Source organism: Leuciscus leuciscus, assembly GCF_965113295.1.
Source record: "Leuciscus leuciscus genome assembly, chromosome: 25".
NCBI classification, from domain to species: domain Eukaryota; kingdom Metazoa; phylum Chordata; class Actinopteri; order Cypriniformes; family Leuciscidae; genus Leuciscus; species Leuciscus leuciscus.
Window position 1 is genome coordinate 26,944,483 of NC_138724.1, and position 19,526 is coordinate 26,964,008.

General features: G+C 35.7%; 1 protein-coding gene across 3 annotated transcripts in view; it reads left to right on the plus strand.

Moving 5' to 3' along the window:
- The window catches only part of syt7a (synaptotagmin VIIa), a 135,676-nt gene that overhangs the window by 99,304 nt on the left and 16,846 nt on the right, over nucleotides 1-19,526 (plus strand). For 2 of the 3 annotated variants that reach the window (XM_082159112.1, XM_082159114.1), the window contains one exon: nucleotides 6,993-7,109. The exons of the other annotated variant lie outside the window; for it this stretch is intronic. In XM_082159112.1, the coding sequence (XP_082015238.1) occupies nucleotides 6,993-7,109 (117 nt within the window). The remainder of the gene's footprint in view (nucleotides 1-6,992; nucleotides 7,110-19,526) is intronic. 3 annotated transcript variants of the gene reach the window in all.

Genomic DNA, 19,526 nt, shown 5'->3' on the forward strand with positions numbered 1-19,526 from the left:
AAAAACATACATTTTATATTCCATGCAAGAAACCAAGTCATGCATTTTTGGGTGAACCGTGTTTTAAGTGCTACAGAAGCATTATATTCTTCGAGAAATATCTCAGACTACACCGGGTCATTTCCCTTTCCCTGAGATGCTTTATTCATACTTGACCTGCTTTAGTGTGTGGTAATAATAGGTCTCTTTAAACAGTGTAAATGTCCCAGAGTTCAGCTGAAAATGATCTGCGTGCCTCTTCTTGTCTGTTCTCGTCTCTGTCTCTCTCTCTCTCTCTCTCTCTTCACCTGTCTGTCTCCAGACCCTGTCAGACAGTTGTTCATTCTGTCACACTATATTTCAGCCCCGCTGCAGGATATTACCCCCCTCCCTCAGCGTTCTGCACTGATCTGCTGTTTTGTGACGTTCTGTTTTATATGGCTGAACATTGCCTTGTGTGCGGTCTCAGCTGGTTTAAACATGCCACATTTTAGGACCTCAGGGGACCGCTGGAGATATGGTACCAGGATTAATATTATGTATGTATGTCAGCACATGCATATGTGTTCGGACGTGTTTTTGCCTGTGTGTGAGTGTGTTCATGAATGTTTAATGGTCTTTCTTTTGTGTTTAAAGGGACAGTTTTCCCCCATAGTGAAAATTCTGTCACTATTTATTTTTCCTCATTTCACTTCCAAACGGTTTGACTTTCTTCTTTCTAAACACCATAAACTTCTTCAAAGTCATATATATGCTTGTATATAAGTCTAATTTACTGATATTTACTGAATTCACTGATCTTTCCTTCCATAGTTCTCAAATGTTGAGTATCAAACTAAACCATGGCACTTTTGGTTGCAAAACATGGATAAACTAATTGTGTGTGTGGCGTCACACATGTCACAAAGCATCTTGACACCCCAAAGTTTTAAAATGTCCATATGTAAATGACATTTGAAAGCTGCAGCGGAGTAAAACAAGTCTTTTTCTTACATTAAGCTTCTAAAGACTTGAGATATTGTGCATGACTACTTTTAGGTTGGTTTTTGTAGCTTTATAGTTCACTTTAGGCTTTCGTTCTATGGAAAATAAACACCATGATTTTAAAAACAATTTTATTTTGCGTTTCATGGAAGAAAGAAAGAAGTCATAAAGAGTTTAAAATGAAATGAGGGTGAGTAAATGATGGCAAAACATTCATTTTTGAGGTGAACAATCCCGTTAATATCCCTAATGTTCAGTCTTTTGTTTTCAAACAATTGTTTTCGAAATATTGTGCATGACTGCTTATGGTTTTTGTAGCTTTATAGTTCACTTTAGGATTTTGTTCTATGGAATAGAAACACCATGATTATTTTTTTTTTTTACAATTTTGTGTTTCATGAAAGAAAGAACAAAGTCATACGGAGTTTAAAACGAAATGAGGGTGAGTAAATGATGGCAAAATATTCATTTTTGGGTGAACAATCCCTTCAATATCCCTCATGTTCAGTCTTTTGTTTTCAAACAGGGTTGTTTATTCATTAGGAAAGTCTGAAACATAATTCCCTAGAATAGCTGTGAGTTATTGAGTGCACAGGACAGCAGACGTCCAGCTAACCGCAGCACATTACGCTAGCTTGACAAGGGCTACAGGTCTTCAATAGATGCTCCAGCCGTCTCTGTAAATCTCTTCGGCTGCTTTACTGCGTGACCTGCGAAGGAAAGGGAGGGCAGGTCTCAGCTTAAATGACAAACAATTAACGCGACTGAACATCATCTAATTTCCCAAGATTATCCACACGTGAACACACAGCAAATCATCGTGATTGATGGATTTCATGGTTCTCAAGTGATGTAACATGGTTGAATTTATAAGCCTGCCTCAGTTGTGTGTAAGTGACGTTTGGCTCTGTTGTGACGCATTTAATTGAATTATAATAGATGCTTTCCTGAACGGGGTCGGTGTGAGAAAAGGCCTGTAATTTTCACATTTAAACAGCGATTTAGTGATGAATAGCTAGGTGTCTTCAGGTCAACAGCTTATTATGACAGGTTTGAAAAAGAATTTCTCCTGAAAGGCCGCAGAATTTTTTTTTCTACGAATGCCATTATGCCAGTCCAACCTGTGATATTTACATTTTTCAGATACACTTCTTATATATGGTACTTAATAAAATATTGAAAATCTGTCATCATTTACTCACTGTTATGTCGTTCCAAACCTGTATGATTTTTATGCTGCTTTATGGAAAAAAACTACTATAAAAGTAGTCCAAAATAGTTAATATAACTTGTGATATAGTCTATTAGACAATTTATATGTAATTTTTTGCTGTTTTTTCATCTTGGCTGCCTCTGGAGTCTTTATGATTTATATGATTATGTGATAATGTTAGAGCTGCACGATTCTGGATAAATTGAGGATCACGATTTTTTGTTTCAAATAGAGATCGTGATTCTTCCATGATTCTGAACAGACTTCTAAACAAAATAGCATGTACTTTACTAGAGGTTCTTACAAAATATGAATAACTGCAGTTCATTTAAATGTTTAATTAACATAATTTTTTTTAATCGGGTTGAATTAATGATTCAATGACGACTCAAATACTTCCCTTATTTTATTACCAGATGAATCAGTGTTTTTGAATGAATCTCTAGAATGAATGATTCAATGACATCCATTTTTTAACAGTCACTCGTCGCCACCTAGTGGCTTAAAATGTAATCAAAACAACCGTTATTTAAAGCGCAAAGTTCCGTAGACATCAGTGTTTAAATCCGAAATATGATCTTTTATCTCAGTACTTCTGTGATTATTTTAATATTTCACACAGATACTGTGTGTTTAAAAAGGCACTGTTTGTGAAATTGTTTTTCACGCCTAAAGATGTTTGAGTCGAGATCGCAATCTTTTAACGATTGATCGTGCAGCTCATTAACATTCAGAGGGTGAGTAAATGATTTTTGGGTGAACTATTCTGTAAAATCTGTTTTCCGTTTGGTTTTCCGTGTTTGTTTCCACGTTAATGTGCGTTTGATAGTGTTTGTACGCAGGCAGGTGTTGAGTTTAAAGTCTTTGCTACAGATTCACGTTAACCCTGAAGCATTGATTTTCTGTCCTCTGAATCATTACTCTCAAAATGGATTGTTACCCCAGGACAGAGAATGAAAAGAAAACAGAAAGAAAGTGAGGAAATATGGGGTTTTGTCTGAGGTTCAGAATAGCATACTCCCATACTATTGCTGCAGTTTGTCGTGCACAGTATGGAGATTTAGTATGCACTCTGTATGCATTAAATAACGGATTTTGTCCTTCCCATTTCCAGTATTGATAACTGTTAAAACAGTATAGCCTACAGTGTGCATTGTTACATGTTTCAAACTGTAGTATGCCACATTCTCATCACATGAAAGGACTGCATTGCATGTTTAATTCAGCATGTGCTCACCTCATAAACTAAACCAGATTATTTATCTTTTTTTAATATTATGACTCAAATTTTGGGAGTTTGATCAAATAATGAACTGGCGAAAGAGACTAAATAGAGTCAGTAGCTAAAGTTGCGAATTTAACTTATGCGCAAAATTGGAATATCGCATAAAACATTTGCGAATAAAGCACCGCTTCCATCACATGTGTTCAAGAGAACAACATCCTCACTTCCTGGAAATTTGGTGCAAAATATCTGTAATAAAAATGGAAGTTGCTGCAATCGGGGAAGCAACTGTGGCGTATCATAAATTACAAAATAATACAAAGCAATAAACGCTGTCATGTTCTCTTGTGCCTGGTGTTTGGAAATGCAATCGTGTGAGACGTTTCTGAGAGAATTAAACCAAATCATTCTGGTTGCAGACTTTGGTTCAGGCATTTCAGAACGACCAAATCAACATCTGAGATGCTGTGATGCGATTGGTCTGCTGGTTAGTCCAGATATCAAATCACATCCTCTGTTGAGTTTTTGTTGCATCGAGGGTAGCCTGTGAAAACCCCAGACAAACTTCCGGCAAATTGCTCTACAAGTAGTCTGGCAAAGAGCCCATTCAAGCCCATTTCTAATCCGTCCAAATCGAGGCACCAATCAGAAACGTTGAGGCGGGCTTTACACGATGACGATCGCTCTGATTGGTTTTAGGTCTATCCAATTGCGCCCAGAGGCATTTGAGCGACGTCCGTTGGTGACGCGCACCAACTTTTAAATGCATTATTATATTCAAATTGCAAACACATGAGGACAGTCTCCATGAAAGACCCACTGGCAGATGAACGTGCTGCTACATTTCTCTCCGAAACGGTAGGAAATTAAATTAGATTTAATAGAGGATTTTAACTGTGACAAGATGATTGACAGGGCAGTTTACGTGACAGGATGCATGCGACAGATCCGTCCGATAAAGATGACGAAGTAGTATGTCCCAAAGCTTGCCTACTTTTTTGCTACACATTCAAAAGTAAAAACCTTTTCTTCACAAAAAGAGTACATACTTTTATGGCATAGTGTAACTTAGGCGAATTGGGATATGGCTTTACACGATGACGATCGCTCTGATTGGTTTTAGGTCTATCCAATTGCGCCCAGAGGCATTTGAGCGACGTCCGTTGGTGACGCCCCTTTGGAAATGAGTTATTAATGAAGCTTTGCCAGACCATAACTCAGTTACTACTGAGAATGGTCTGGTTTTAACCAGGCTACATCGAGGGATTTATTCGGTGAATGTGTTTCCATCGTAGTTTACGCACATCGGATAGTCTTTGCATTTCCATCCAGCATCCTTTCCATAGATTTCCTAAAATTCGCATAAAAATAAGCGGATTGAAACATATAGCTAATGGGTTCAAATATAAAGTCAAGTTAAATGCATTGCATTGAGGAAGTTTGCATACTTCACATTTTACAAATGGTGTAGATCCTCTGGTAATTTCATGCATACAGAATTCACATACGGTGAACAATGTTCATACTGCAAAAATAGTATGGAAGTGTGCCAGTTAGAAAACATCCGTGCTCCGTTTATGCTGGGAAGACTAAATATTTCATCTCCGCTGGTTAAAGGGGGATGTCATTGACACACATTCATGGCCTTGGGTCTGATATAGAGACAGAAAAATAGAAGAAGAAAGGGAAGGCGAGAGGAAGGGGGAGGTGGGGTGTAATTGAGGGTTGTTGGTGTGTTATCAGTGGTCAGCGACGGTACTGTTAACATCCCAGAACATTCGCAGTCCGGCTCTCACCGGAAAAGTGCTTCTTTTTATTACTTTGACAATAATGATTCCTGTCTGTTGTGTGCGGATGAGTATGTGTTGTGCGCGCGCGAGTGTGTAGTCGCTCCAGCCAGGAGCTATTTTTTGCAGCCATTAAATTCTGAAAGGCAAAAATAGCCGGAGTCGGCCAAAATGGAGGGAAGCCCAAGAGAATATGAAGGAATGGATGGATTTACAGCAGGAGAGAGGGGGAAGAAATGGAAGTTGGGGAAGTGGAGGGGGGGTTAGAGAGTATTAAAACCACTTTAGATATGAGGAGAAGGAAAGGAAGGAAAGAAAGAGAGATAATAATGCCATATGACGAGGTTGGAATTTAAAGGAATAGTTCACCTGAAAATGAAAATACTGTCACCCTTCACTCACTGTCATGTCGTTCCCAACCGGAACGGTTTTTCTGCGGAACATAAAGCGATATTTCAAAAATGGAATTCCATATTAGGGATGTTTATACATTTTTTTTATTTAAAGTATTTTATAAATCAAAAAAAATAACACATTAAAAATATTTAAGCATAATTTACAATATGAAAAATGGATATTTATTTTGAGATTTGATAAAGATGACATTTATGATGACAGATACATTTTATATATATGTATATATCTTTGTGTGTGTGTGTGTGTGTGTGTGTGTGTGTGTGTGTGTGTGTGTGTGTGTGTGTGTGTGTGTAAATATATATTGTACGTTTGTAATATGTATATTGTCATATGAACATAAATAAGAAAATAAAATAAATGGAGAAATTTTAAATTGCACAACATTCAAATTTGAATATTCAATGTTAATTATATATATAAAACAACAAATGATATACAATTGCAAAAGGTATTTTATATATATATAAATAGTTAAATTTATTATTTATATATATATTTATAATTTGCACACTCACACATACTGTATAATATTGGTTTGTAACTATTTGCGTTTGTGAACCTAATCATTTTCATGTGAACTGTTCCTTTAAGATCAGGAGGGACAGACGAAAGCTTTCAAAAGCTGTTTAAGAGGAGTTTAATAGCAGGATATTAGAGAAAGGTCCAGGCTCAGAGATGAGGGGATTTGTAAGTAGAGAGAAAATTGAAGAATGTAAGAAAGAGAAGAGAAGAGAAGACGAGAGGAGAGGAGATAGAGGGTGAGCAGTGACCCAGAAAGCAGCAGCTCAGTGCCGACACCTCACACACACACACACACACACTCTCTGCACTCTCAAATAGAAACAATTAGTCCAGATCTCTCTAACGGGCCTCAATTAAGGCTGAGGAGAGAGAGAGAGAGAGAGAAGAGAGAAGGATGAAAACACCAGTGAAAGAGGGAGACGGTGAATGTGTTGAGTGACGAGGACAGTAAATCAATGTGTGTGTGCGAGAGAATGTGAGTTCGAGTGTTTACAGGCCCGTTTACATCGAGATCAGCTCTAAACGCGACGGGAATGACTGGAGAATCTGTATTTCACACAGTTTCATGCCGACTTTAACTCTACTTGTATTGGTAAGCACACGTTTGCCATTGAGATCAACCAAAGTTAACATGCAAAATGCAAATAAGTGCATATTGATGAATCAGCTGCTGTAAAACAGAACATGTGCAGAGCGGTCTGAGGAACGGGGCTGATATGCTAAACTCAACACTAATATTATCTGCTGCCTAATAACTTGTTCTTGTTCTTGTGTGTTTCCTCTCGCTCTCGACTCTTCCTCTCTGCACTTTACGGCTCTCTCTTTCTGCTCTCTCTTTGTTTTGTGTCTCATTTTCTTGGTGAAGGGAAGGAAAAATGGTGGTTCTCTCTCTCGCGATCGGACTGGCCGAGCATGACGACTTTGCCAATCTTCCAGACCTACAGGAAGTACCGCCCAGTCAAGAAACCCCCCCTGACAAGAGGTATCTGTCAGAATATGTGTGTGTGTGTGTGTGTGTGTGTGTGTGTGTGTGTGTGTGGAGAGATGCATTACATGTTTGACCAACCCACAGCAAGCGGTAGAGCTCCTGCTAGAGAGCAGGGGATTGTGGGTAATACCCAGCATAGCGTGTATTCGCCACAGGCTCTGAGACAGATACAGACACAGCGGTGCGCCGCTCTTGCTTTCAAGTCGTAATGCGAGTTAGTAGTTTCTCTCAAGCTCTGTTCCAAAACGCCAGTGAGCCGTCATGCTATCGACTGCCAACATGGACAGCCAAATCTCATGAGTGACTTATTTGTAGTGCACTTCATAGGCAGCAACTTCACATGGCAGGTTGAATGGCACAAAAGACCACTACACGTGGGAATTGACTCAAGCTGTGTCCCAATGACACACTATACACTTATACACTATGTATTCAACCGTGTAGTGTATGAACTTTATACGTTTATTTTGTCTTTCAACTTCGGAGTCTGATAGCCCCTCCCCCTCCGCTACGTAATTAAAGCTGCGACAGTTGAAGTGTCCACCGTTCCACACTTCGTTTTTTCGTTTTAAATAAGTGCATCATCCGGGTATATAAAGTGCACTTTTTCATTTAGAATTTATTCTACAAAAATGGCGTAGAATAGAGCAGAAATACACGATTTGGGACGCACCTTCAGTAAAGTTTTGCATTAGCATACTGCTAATCGAATGATTAGCATGTTGTCATGTTTACATTGTTGTACCCTTAAAAATAGCCTAATTAGATAGCCCAATTCTTTGCAGTATCAATGCTAAACGGCACTATATTTACAAGAACTGCTGGAATCATGCAACAAGTTTATAAAATAGCATTTTTTAAACTAATTATATTCCAATAGTTTGATGCTAGCATGTGGCTAAATAACAATGCTCATGAGAACTAGGAGAAATGACACTTCCAGTCGACATTATTGTAGCATGGCGTTAGCATGTTGCGATACTCTAACGTATAATAACGCTGCGAAAGCGTACGAAGAAATAAAATAAACAATTTTTAAGTACATTGTAGTATTTGATCAATTCGCTTCAGCATCGATGCTAAATGCAAGAATGACGAACTTTCAGCTGATTCTGGAAGAGTTTGATGATAGCATGCTAATAAGCTAACAGCACACAACTTAAATTAACAAAATACACAGTACAAACAAGTTATGAATTAAATAGTGTATTTTTGACTATTTATATTACAACGGTTTGATGTTAGCATGTGGCTATATGAGAACTACATGAGAAACACTTTCAGTTGATTTTACTATTAGCATGTTGTCATGTTTACTCTAATAAGCCTATATACTGCACTTAGATTGAAATTTTACCAATTATTTTCAGTACCGACAAGAACGGCATGTTAACCTTGCGATGTTTCTAGCCTTAAAAATGTTGCACATACAAATAATAAAATTAAAATAGCCCATTTTTAATTAGATTGACCAATTTTGACGATACTTTTTCAGTGTTGATGCATAAACCATCTACTAAACTAACAGCATACTTTAATTAGAATAAATACAGTACAGACAAATGTCGTGTAAAAGTGTGTTTTTGATTATTTATATGAATCATTTTCAATAAGTGATCACATATAGTCACCATCCACCATATAAACATATCCTTTCTTAGCTCTTCACATTGTCTTCTCTGCGAAAGATGCAGTTCTGCATAATAATTTTGTCATAACGAGGTTCAGGCTGTGTTAATTTCCACCTGTATCTTGTGGAACGTGCCGGTTTCTCTCGCTAGGTTTTGGAAGATAGCTTCAGAACGGCTGATATGAAGTAAATGAACAAGCTGTATGTTCAGCTGTATGTCGCTAATAAGTAATGAGCTCATTAATCATGCTAATGAGACTCACCTGAGGCTAACTGGGTGTTTGAATGCCATTGGTGGCTGTGTGGGCCAGGGCTCAGCCAATGAGGCGTGAGATACTGAGACTTACTTCCTGCTGAGATGTGAACTGTTGCGATCTTTACTCCATGTCTTATTTGTTTCTGTTTTTGGCATTTTTATGCCTATTTGTTTTTCTTTCATCCTCTGACTTTAGCGTCAGATCCTTTTATCCCCACTCTCCTTGAACACGTCTCCCAAGTTCACACTTTTTTTTTCTTGTCTTTTATGCTTTTATATTTGTTCTCTCTCACTAGGTGTCTCATTAGCTTTACTTTTCCCACTCCGGCTGTGTTTTGGGAATGGAAACTACTGTGCAAATATGCAGTACACAATATAAATTGCATGTGAAACAATGTGCAACATATAAAAATAAACATTTCAAACAGGATGCTGCATTATCACATGACCTCATTACATATAAGTTATCATTCTGCACTATATATGTAATATTTTTTTATAAAGTTTTACACACACACATATATATATATATATATATATATATATATATATATATATATACATACATACAATTATATATATAATATTGAAATTTAATTTTAATATAAATATATTGAAATAGTATCTTTTATGCAGATATATATAAAATGTTGTACATTCTGTATGTATTATATAGAAATAAATATATAATATATTTTAAAAAGTCTTAAAGTTTTAAAAGTTTTGTCAAGTTTTACAAAAAAAAACATCGGTGAACTTTATTAAAAAATATATTTAAAAAATTCAAATCATGTTAATAAAATTAACATGTACATTAAAAAAAAAAATATATATATATTTTTTTTTTTTTTTTTTACATGTTAATTTTTACTTATGAATGGCACTTTATATATTAACATTATTTTTTATTATTAACTTTAAATGTTAAGTAATTAATAATTGCATTTTTATTTTTTGAAATATTTTATTGTATTTTAATGGGAAAAGGGTTGAAAAAAACAATGCAATTTACGAAATAACCATATTTATTTTTAAAAGTGTCCTTTTATCATTTTGAATATATATATATATAGTAATGTAATATATATAACAATAATGTACTATATATATATATATATATATATATATATATATATATAGCCTATATATATATATAATGCAATTGCATTGTGGGGATATGGTATTCTGCACATTTATGCAAACAACTACTTAGGTTTGCATTAATAAAAAATTCACAGTATGCATCCTGCAGAAATAGTATGAGTAAGGTATTTCGAGCACAGCCTGTTTGTTTTCTTGTGTGTTCATTTAGTGAATTTGCTCTGCAGAGGGATTTTATTATTAAGAATCATGCCTGTCACTCACATAAACATTCATTTATTAAAAAAGCATTCCTCTATAGCTACCACACTGATAATCATAGATAACACACAGCACACACTCGCCTACACCTCTCGAGGGAAATCCTCTCTGGCTAACCAGCGATCATCGGTGAATGTTTCTGCGCTGGATAATGGCAGTGAGTCAGAGGCTGAATTAGTTTTTGATCATTTGGAGGGCCGACGAGTGATCGCAACTGAATTAGAGAACGCAGACGTGAGTGTCTCTCTCTCTCTCTCTCTCTCAGTCTCACACACAGGCGCTGTATGGCATTAGGTTTATGATTTACTGCGTTTGGTGGTGTGCCAGTGAGAGGGAGTGTATCGATGCTGTTGGTCGAGGCTAATTTACAGGCCTCTGACTGAAGTGGTGTAACTCTCCTGAGACTGGAGCTGACACACACTCCGATGCCTCTTTAAACATGAAGGAACACATCAGGGGTCTCCCTGATCACCATTAATATTATACAGACTGATGCAAGACTTCATTATGATGGAAACACCTGTAGTTGCTGTGATGCTAGCGCCCCCTCTGTTCAACTGAAGGATTGCTGCTCTCAGCCTGAAAAAGTGCAATACACTAGTGTTGTTCAGTTTAGGATTATGAGCAATTTATAACAAAGACATAAAAAATATGAAAAACTTTCTGCACTATATATGAAATAATTTTTTATAAAGTTTTATATATGAAAGATTATATATACAATTATCTAATTATATATATATAAAATATTTTTTTTTTATTATATATATTATATACTATTAGATTATATATACAATTTTATATACAGTATATATATATCTTATTATATATAATATTACAAATTTTTATTTTATTTATTATATATATTATATACTATTAACTATTAATAGTATATATATATATATATATATATATATATATATATAAAGATATAAAATTATAAAAAGTTATAATATTTTTTTCAAGGTTTACATATATGTGTAATTGAATAAATGAAAAATTATATTGAAAATTATAAAAAGTATTTTAATTTTCATTTATGAATGGCACTTTATATATTACAATACAATATTGAAATGGAATATACAATATTTTAGTGAATCTGTTCATTCATTCCAATGTTTAATTTTAGTGGTTCGAATACTGTTTTTTTTTTTTTTTTGTCTTGTGAAATATGTAGTTATTTAGTTACAAACCTTAACTTATCACAGTTTTAGTTTTATTCAAGTATGCAAATTAGGATGTTTTGATTAGTGTTTTATTAGTTACATATAATGCTGTTACCCTAATTTAATCATTGTTTATGTGCCAAATAGATAATATTTAAAAATATAATGTTCATTGTAGTAGATAAGTTTCATTCATAGCTTGTAGTGTAGCTAACTAGTTGTTCAAAAGAGCATCTTAAAGGGATAGTTCACCCAAAAGTGAAGTTTCTGTCATCATTTACTCGCCCTCATGTCGTTCCAAACCTGTATGAGTTTCTTTCTCCTGTGAAAAACTAAAGATATTTTGAAGAATGTTGTTAACAAGGGGGAAAAAATACTATGGAAGTCAAGAGTCGCGTTTCCATTAGATTTGCACAAAACTTTAAAGATTTTTTCTAAATGTCGACAAAAAACTATTGCGAAATGACGGCGTTTCCATTAACCGATGTTATGTGACTAAAACTTAATTTTTTCCTTTCGCGATCAGTAAAATAATTCCAAAAATCATGAAAACGGACGTTAATAGGTTTATGTACTAATATCCCAGCCACCGCACTGGCCATTATTATTAATGGAAGGAGATGTATGTGTGTTTTCCAAGCATTAATGGTGAGGAACGACCCTTATTATATTTGAGAGCGGCTCATATGAGCTGTTTCTGGGTGTTTCTCCCTCATCTCTGCTTCGAGGTCTTGATTGTGGCATTGATTTGAGGTTTAGAATCCATTATTCCTGTAATTATTGTGTCTTATATGAATTTAATAAAGATCTCTGTCTCGAATTCTGTCCAAAACACACCGCGTCGTCTACGTCAGGTGACCTGGAAATGCGCAAAAACTGTTTCCATTGCAGTTTTGCGAAATATTTCTTTTTCGAATTGCCTGAAAAACCTCCTCATGCGAGTGGAAAAACTTTTTTGCGATAAATGGGAGTTTTTGCGAAATTGACGTGTTTCCATTGAGCGTATTTTCAAATCGCAATTTCAATTCGCGCAATTTTACGGTAATGGAAACGCGGCTAATGGCTAACGTTCTTTAAAACATCATCTTTTTTGTTCTGTAGAAGAAAGACACTCATATAGGTTTGGAAAATGATGAGAGAATTTTCATTTTTTTGAGTGAACTGTCCCTTTAACTGCGCTGTAACTACTCCCCGACACCGTTTGCTGAACTTTCTCCTGAATCTCCACTTGACTGTGAAGTTCTGGGTGATTAAATGGTCTTTTTTCGACTCAAACACATTTTTTCTTCTCTCTCGTTCGCTGGTTAATTAGGGCTGGAGTAAAACTCAGGGCTCGCCAAACACACACACATGCAATTAACTCAGCCAGGAAGAGCTAGCAGACTAATAAGGAGAACGGCGAGTGAAAGAGAGAGACCGTCTGAATGGCCAAGCCTTCGAGCTGTTGGCACGTTCCTCTGCACTGAGGGCTTGTGATTACCCAGAATGCCCAGTGAATGAGAATCAAACAGGAAGAGCTCAGCACTGGTGAACCAACATCGCTGAGCTCTTATTCTAAAGCAGTGGCAGATATAATGCGGAAAGCAAACGATCTCAGAGACGGAGATGACGTACACACACACACACACACACCCTCACACACAGGCTTTGAAGTGCTATCTGATGGTTATATCTCCATGAAGTGCTTGAATCAGCATGAGTGAGATTACAGCTACTGGATCACTGACGCTGGAGTGAATGTGTGTGTGAGTCTTATGATGCCGGGTCATAATTCACCACAACATCAAAACAACAAAAACAAGAAATTATTATTTATTAATAATACAATTATTATTAATATATTATAATAACATGAATTATTATTATATATATATATTTATTTGCAAATATGTTTTTTTTATATATTTAAATGAACATAAAGAAATTATGCTATATACTTACAGTTAGATTTGCAAATATTAATTAATATAAATTTATTTCATATATTAGCAATTATGATTATGAATATTTTGTACATTACACAATGCTAATACTTTAGTTTGTTTTATTTTTAAATTACCATAATTTAAAAACCAGTACAATATACTAGCATGACATTATTTATTTATTTAAATTGGCATACATTAAATAAAATACAAATATCGTTATGATACTATTATTATGCAATGTGATTTGCAAATGTTTATTAAATAAATAAGATTATGAATATTTGGTATATATTGATATTTTTCATTTTTAAATGAACATAAATTAAATTTTGTACAAAATACTTGCATGACACACACACACACACATATATTTACTATTTGTTTATTTATTTATTTAATTGAGCATACATTAAATACAAACACCATTATTATATATACTTTTAGATTTGCAATTAGTAATTAAATAAATAATATTATTTATTTCATTTAGTACTTATGATTATGAATATTTTGTACATTACAATATGCCACTGAGAAATGAGGTTAACATGCTTAATATATTCATGAATATAATATCACAATGCAGAAAGTATACTAACAGTCTTAAAATAGAGTTAATTCTCCTGATTTCTTATTGGTTTGAGCAGATTGTGGCTGAGGTGTGACCCAGACGTGTTCGTGTCACTCATGTGCCGTGTGCAGCGAGACACAGAGATTCATATCACGTCTCACATGCTAACACACACACACACACACACACACACACACACACACACACACAGCTTTTCTCTGCCATTTTGCTGTTGATTCAAGCGTGCGGCACCTTTATAGGGAGGCTTTGCTGTGGATCGGGACTGAAGCTCCCACTGTGATCATGGCATTTAGATTGAAAAGCACACACACACACACACACACACACACAGAATATAAGTGCTGTGTGACTCTGGAGTGTGTTGTGTCAGAGAGAGGATCTTTCTGATGTAAATCCAGCCCTAGGCTCTCTCAGATTCTTTATACTCTGTTAGTTTGAGTCTATGAATGAAACTCATTCACATACTGTGTTGTTCTACTGGATACGCTTTTGACATTTACACTATTCAGAATGAAATCCTGGAGTTCTGCATATTCATATGCAGTATATACTTTACTGGAAGAAAAACATTGTATTTTTGTAGCATATACTGTATATATATAATAGTGTGTATGTATATATATATATATATATATATATATATATATATATATATATATAGCATCAAATATATAGCATATATATATAATTTAATATTGAAATTTGCACATTCTACATTGGCCTACACTAGTAAAAATAGTTCGGTACAATTTTTTTAATGTTTTTTGAAAGATGTAACCAAGGCTGCATTTATTTGATCAAAAATACAGTAAAATTGTGAAATATTATTAAAATTTAAAATATCTGTTTTTCTATGTGAATATAATGTAAAATGTAATTTATTCCTGTGATGCAAAGCTGAATTTTCAGCATCATTACTCCAGTCTTCAGTGTCACATGATCCTTCAGAAATCACTCTGATATGATGATTTGATGCTTGAGAAACATTTATGATTATTATAAGTGTTGAAAACTGTTTTTCTGCTCAATATTTTTGTGGAAACACAACAGTGATATTTTTTCAGGATTCTTTGATGAATAGAGAGCTCAAAAGACCAGATTTCTTTGGAATGGAAATCTGTAACATTACAAAATGTCTTTACTGTCACTTTTGATCAATGTAATGCATCCTTGCTGAATTAAAGTGTACTATAGTGGTGGTGGGAAACCCATCCGTACACTTCTGTGCTGCGTGCCGTTCGTGTTTTCATCTGGATTATAGTATCAGCAGGAATTAAAACCCCAGTGACAAAAGCTTGTCTCTTTATTGACTGTTCAATCTTACACAATCGTGGCCACACACACACACACACACACACACACACACACACTCTCTCAGCGTGTGGGCGACTTGTGTGTAGACACGTCTAGTGTTATGCAGATAACGGGACGCTGTGGATTGTGGCTGTGGATACGCATATTGTTGCGGGCATAAATTTGCATAAAAATGCATATGATTTAAATGATTATATAATGCAGTTCTTTATGCAGTTCTGTCTGAACCTACACACAACACAGTTTTAGAATAAGCTCCGTTTGCAGCAATGAAGAGCGGCTAACTGGTTTAAACTTCAGTGTTATATAGCAGCATAAATATGATTTGTATTGATATTTTCTCCTGGAGCCTGTTTATAAAGTTAGTATGCACAAAAAGCAGCTTTTTCAAGATCATTTTCCACCCATGCTGACCTGTAGAATTAAACAGGCTGTTTATGCTACTGTACATTTAAGACGTCTGTGCACATGATCTCTGCTGTGATTGGCTGACCTCTTCGCATGTGAATTAGCTTATGCTGCTGTACCTTTAAGACGTCTGTGCACGTGATCTCTGCTGTGATTGGCTGACCTCTTCGCATGTGAATTAGCTTATGCTGCTGTACCTTTAAGACGTCTGTGCACATGATCTCTGCTGTGATTGGCTGACCTCTTCGCATGTAAATTAGCTTATGCTGCTGTACCTTTAAGACGTCTGTGCACATGATCTCTTCTGTGATTGGCTGACCTCTTCGCATGTGAATTAGCTTATGCTGCTGTACCTTTAAGACGTCTGTGCACATGATCTCTGCTGTGATTGGCTGACCTCTTCGCATGTGAATTAGCTTATGTTGCTGTACCTTTAAGACGTCTGTGCACATGATCTCTTCTGTGATTGGCTGACCTCTTCGCATGTGAATTAGCTTATGCTACTGTACATTTAAGACGTCTGTGCACATGATCTCTGCTGTGATTGGCTGACCTCTTCGCATGTGAATTAGCTTATGCTGCTGTACCTTTAAGACGTCTGTGCACGTGATCTCTGCTGTGATTGGCTGACCTCTTCGCATGTGAATTAGCTTATGCTGCTGTACCTTTAAGACGTCTGTGCACATGATCTCTGCTGTGATTGGCTGACCTCTTCGCATGTGAATTAGCTTATGCTGCTGTACCTTTAAGACGTCTGTGCACATGATCTCTGGTGTGATTGGCTGACCTCTTCGCATGTGATTTAGCTTATGCTGCTGTACCTTTAAGACATCTGTGCACGTGATCTCTGCTGTGATTGGCTGACCTCTTCGCATGTGAATTAGCTTATGCTGCTGTACCTTTAAGACGTCTGTGCACATGATCTCTGCTGTGATTGGCTGACCTCTTCGCATGTGAATTAGCTTATGCTGCTGTACCTTTAAGACGTCTGTGCACATGATCTCTGCTGTGATTGGCTGACCTCTTCGCATGTGAATTAGCTTATGCTGCTGTACCTTTAAGACGTCTGTGCACGTGATCTCTGCTGTGATTGGCTGACCTCTTCGCATGTGAATTAGCTTATGCTGCTGTACCTTTAAGACGTCTGTGCACGTGATCTCTGCTGTGATTGGCTGACCTCTTCGCATGTGAATTAGCTTATGCTGCTGTACCTTTAAGACGTCTGTGCACGTGATCTCTGCTGTGATTGGCTGACCTCTTCGCATGTGAATTAGCTTATGCTGCTGTACCTTTAAGACGTCTGTGCACGTGATCTCTGCTGTGATTGGCTGACCTCTTCGCATATGAATTAGCTTATGCTGCTGTACCTTTAAGACGTCTGTGCACATGATCTCTGCTGTGATTGGCTGACCTCTTCGCATGTGAATTAGCTTACGCTGCTGTACCTTTAAGACGTCTGTGCACGTGATCTCTTCTGTGATTGGCTGACCTCTTCACATGTGAATTAGCTTTGCTTACTTCCAGTTTAAAACTCTGAAGGATTTCAAACTAGCACATATTTTCCCTTATTTTCATGCATCCTATTTATTATATTTTTATGAAATTTTATCATAACATGTAAATATAAATAATATACATAAAGTTAATATATATGTAAATACAATTTGTATATGTCACGGGTGGCTGCTAACAGAAAGCGCACGACGAGGGAATAAATCCACACAGGAGAAACGTAGGCAAAAATCATCCACATAAAATAGACGACACCGGACAAAGAACACAGAAAACACTGAACTTAACGAGGAGAACTAAGATAATTAGCAACAGGTGTTCATGAACATAATCAATAATCAGACACACTGGGAAACTGAGTCACAGGGAAAAAACTTAGGAACTCTGACATTAACATTCCATTATATATTTAAATATAAATAACATTAACAATAATATTATATATAAAATTGTATTATAAAATAATAAAATATTATATGTATATGTTCAACTCAATGTTTTATCAAATGGTAATTTTCGATTTAATATATTATTTATATTAATATTTGATTATATTTTTATCATTTTAACTAATTATATATATATATATATATATATATATATATTCTTATAAATATAATAAAATATTAATATATATTATATATTAATAAAATAATAAAAAATATTACTAATATACATATATGTGTATATATAGTATGTTATTAATATATTATTTATATTAATATTTTATTACATATTTACATATAGATTTTTAACTAATCATATATATTTATATAAAGCTCAATGTTTTCATTGAATGTTATTTATCGATTTATCCTTATTGTTGTGTGTGTTATAGATTCTGAATGCTCAATTCCTCCACATAAGCATGTCTGTCATCAGTGTGATGTATGATCAGTGGGAGTCGAGAACAACATCTAGCCGTGAGCGTGAGCGCTTGAGACGAGTAGAAGATCTGAGGGTCAAACTCCTGCAGAATAATGGAGCTGTCCGTGGTGCTGACACCGCGAGTGTGTGTGTGTGTGTGTGTGTGTGTGTGTGTGTGTGTGTGTGTGTGTGTGTGTGTGTGTGTGTGTGTGTGTCGCCTTCTAGCTCTCCACTCGAGTGGGTAATCTTCTGTAATTAGCTGCAGATAAAGAGAGAGCGCAGTGTGTGTTTAAAAGCAGGTGTATTAATGAAAGGGCGGATGAAGCGAAGGGAACGGGGTTTGTTTGGACGCAGCGAGTTTTAACATGCTGACTTCGCAAAAAAGCCTTGTAGCATTTCATGATTCGCATGGCCTGCAGTCGGTCGCTCTCAACCACAGCGCCAGAGCTAGGCTGTCAGTCATTCAGTGGAAGACTTTGGGATTTGTAATGGGATTTGGGATTAAACTTGGGATTTGGGTAATGTCACACCTCAACAAAACACATAGTTTGAGGAATCATTCCTGTCGGGAGCAGGAGCCGTTGTGTGCTGAAGTGTAACGCCTGTCCTGTTAGGGCTTAAAGAGTGGCCAGTATGACCAGTAATAGTGATGCTTCCCAGAGTGATCCTGGATCACAAAACCAGTCATAAGTTGCATGTGTATATTTGTAGCAATAGCCAACAATACATTGTATGGGTCAAAATTACAGATTTTTCTTTTATGCCAAAAATCATTAGGATATTAAGTAAAGATCATGTTCCATGAAAATATTTTGAACATGTCCTACCGTAAATATATAAAACATTTATTTTTGTGAGTGAATGCAGCTCAATCGTGAACATAAATGAACAACTTTAAAGGAGATTTTCTCAATGTTTCGATTTTTTTTGCACCCTCAGATTCCAGATTTTCAATAGTTGTATCTCAACCAAATATTGTCCTATCATAACAAACCACACATCAATGGAAAGCTTATTAATTCAGCTTTCAGATTATGTACAAATCTCAATTTCAAAAAATGGACCCATGTGACTGGTTTTGTGGTCCAGGGTCACATATGTGTGTATGTTTATGTGTGAATTAAAGGGATAGTTCACCCCAAAATGTAAACTATGAACAAATGATATTTTTTTACTTGGAATTCAATTTATATAACAAAACAAACATGATCATATTTGAGTATACAGTATTTTTCTGTATTTTATTTTTTACACACTTTTTAGTCTTGTTTTGAACTGTTTATTAATGTATGTGTAGCGGGAAGAAGTGTAATGCAAATACTCAACTCGTGAGTCATCGTGATCTATTAAATACAGTGTATTTCTGGCTCAAG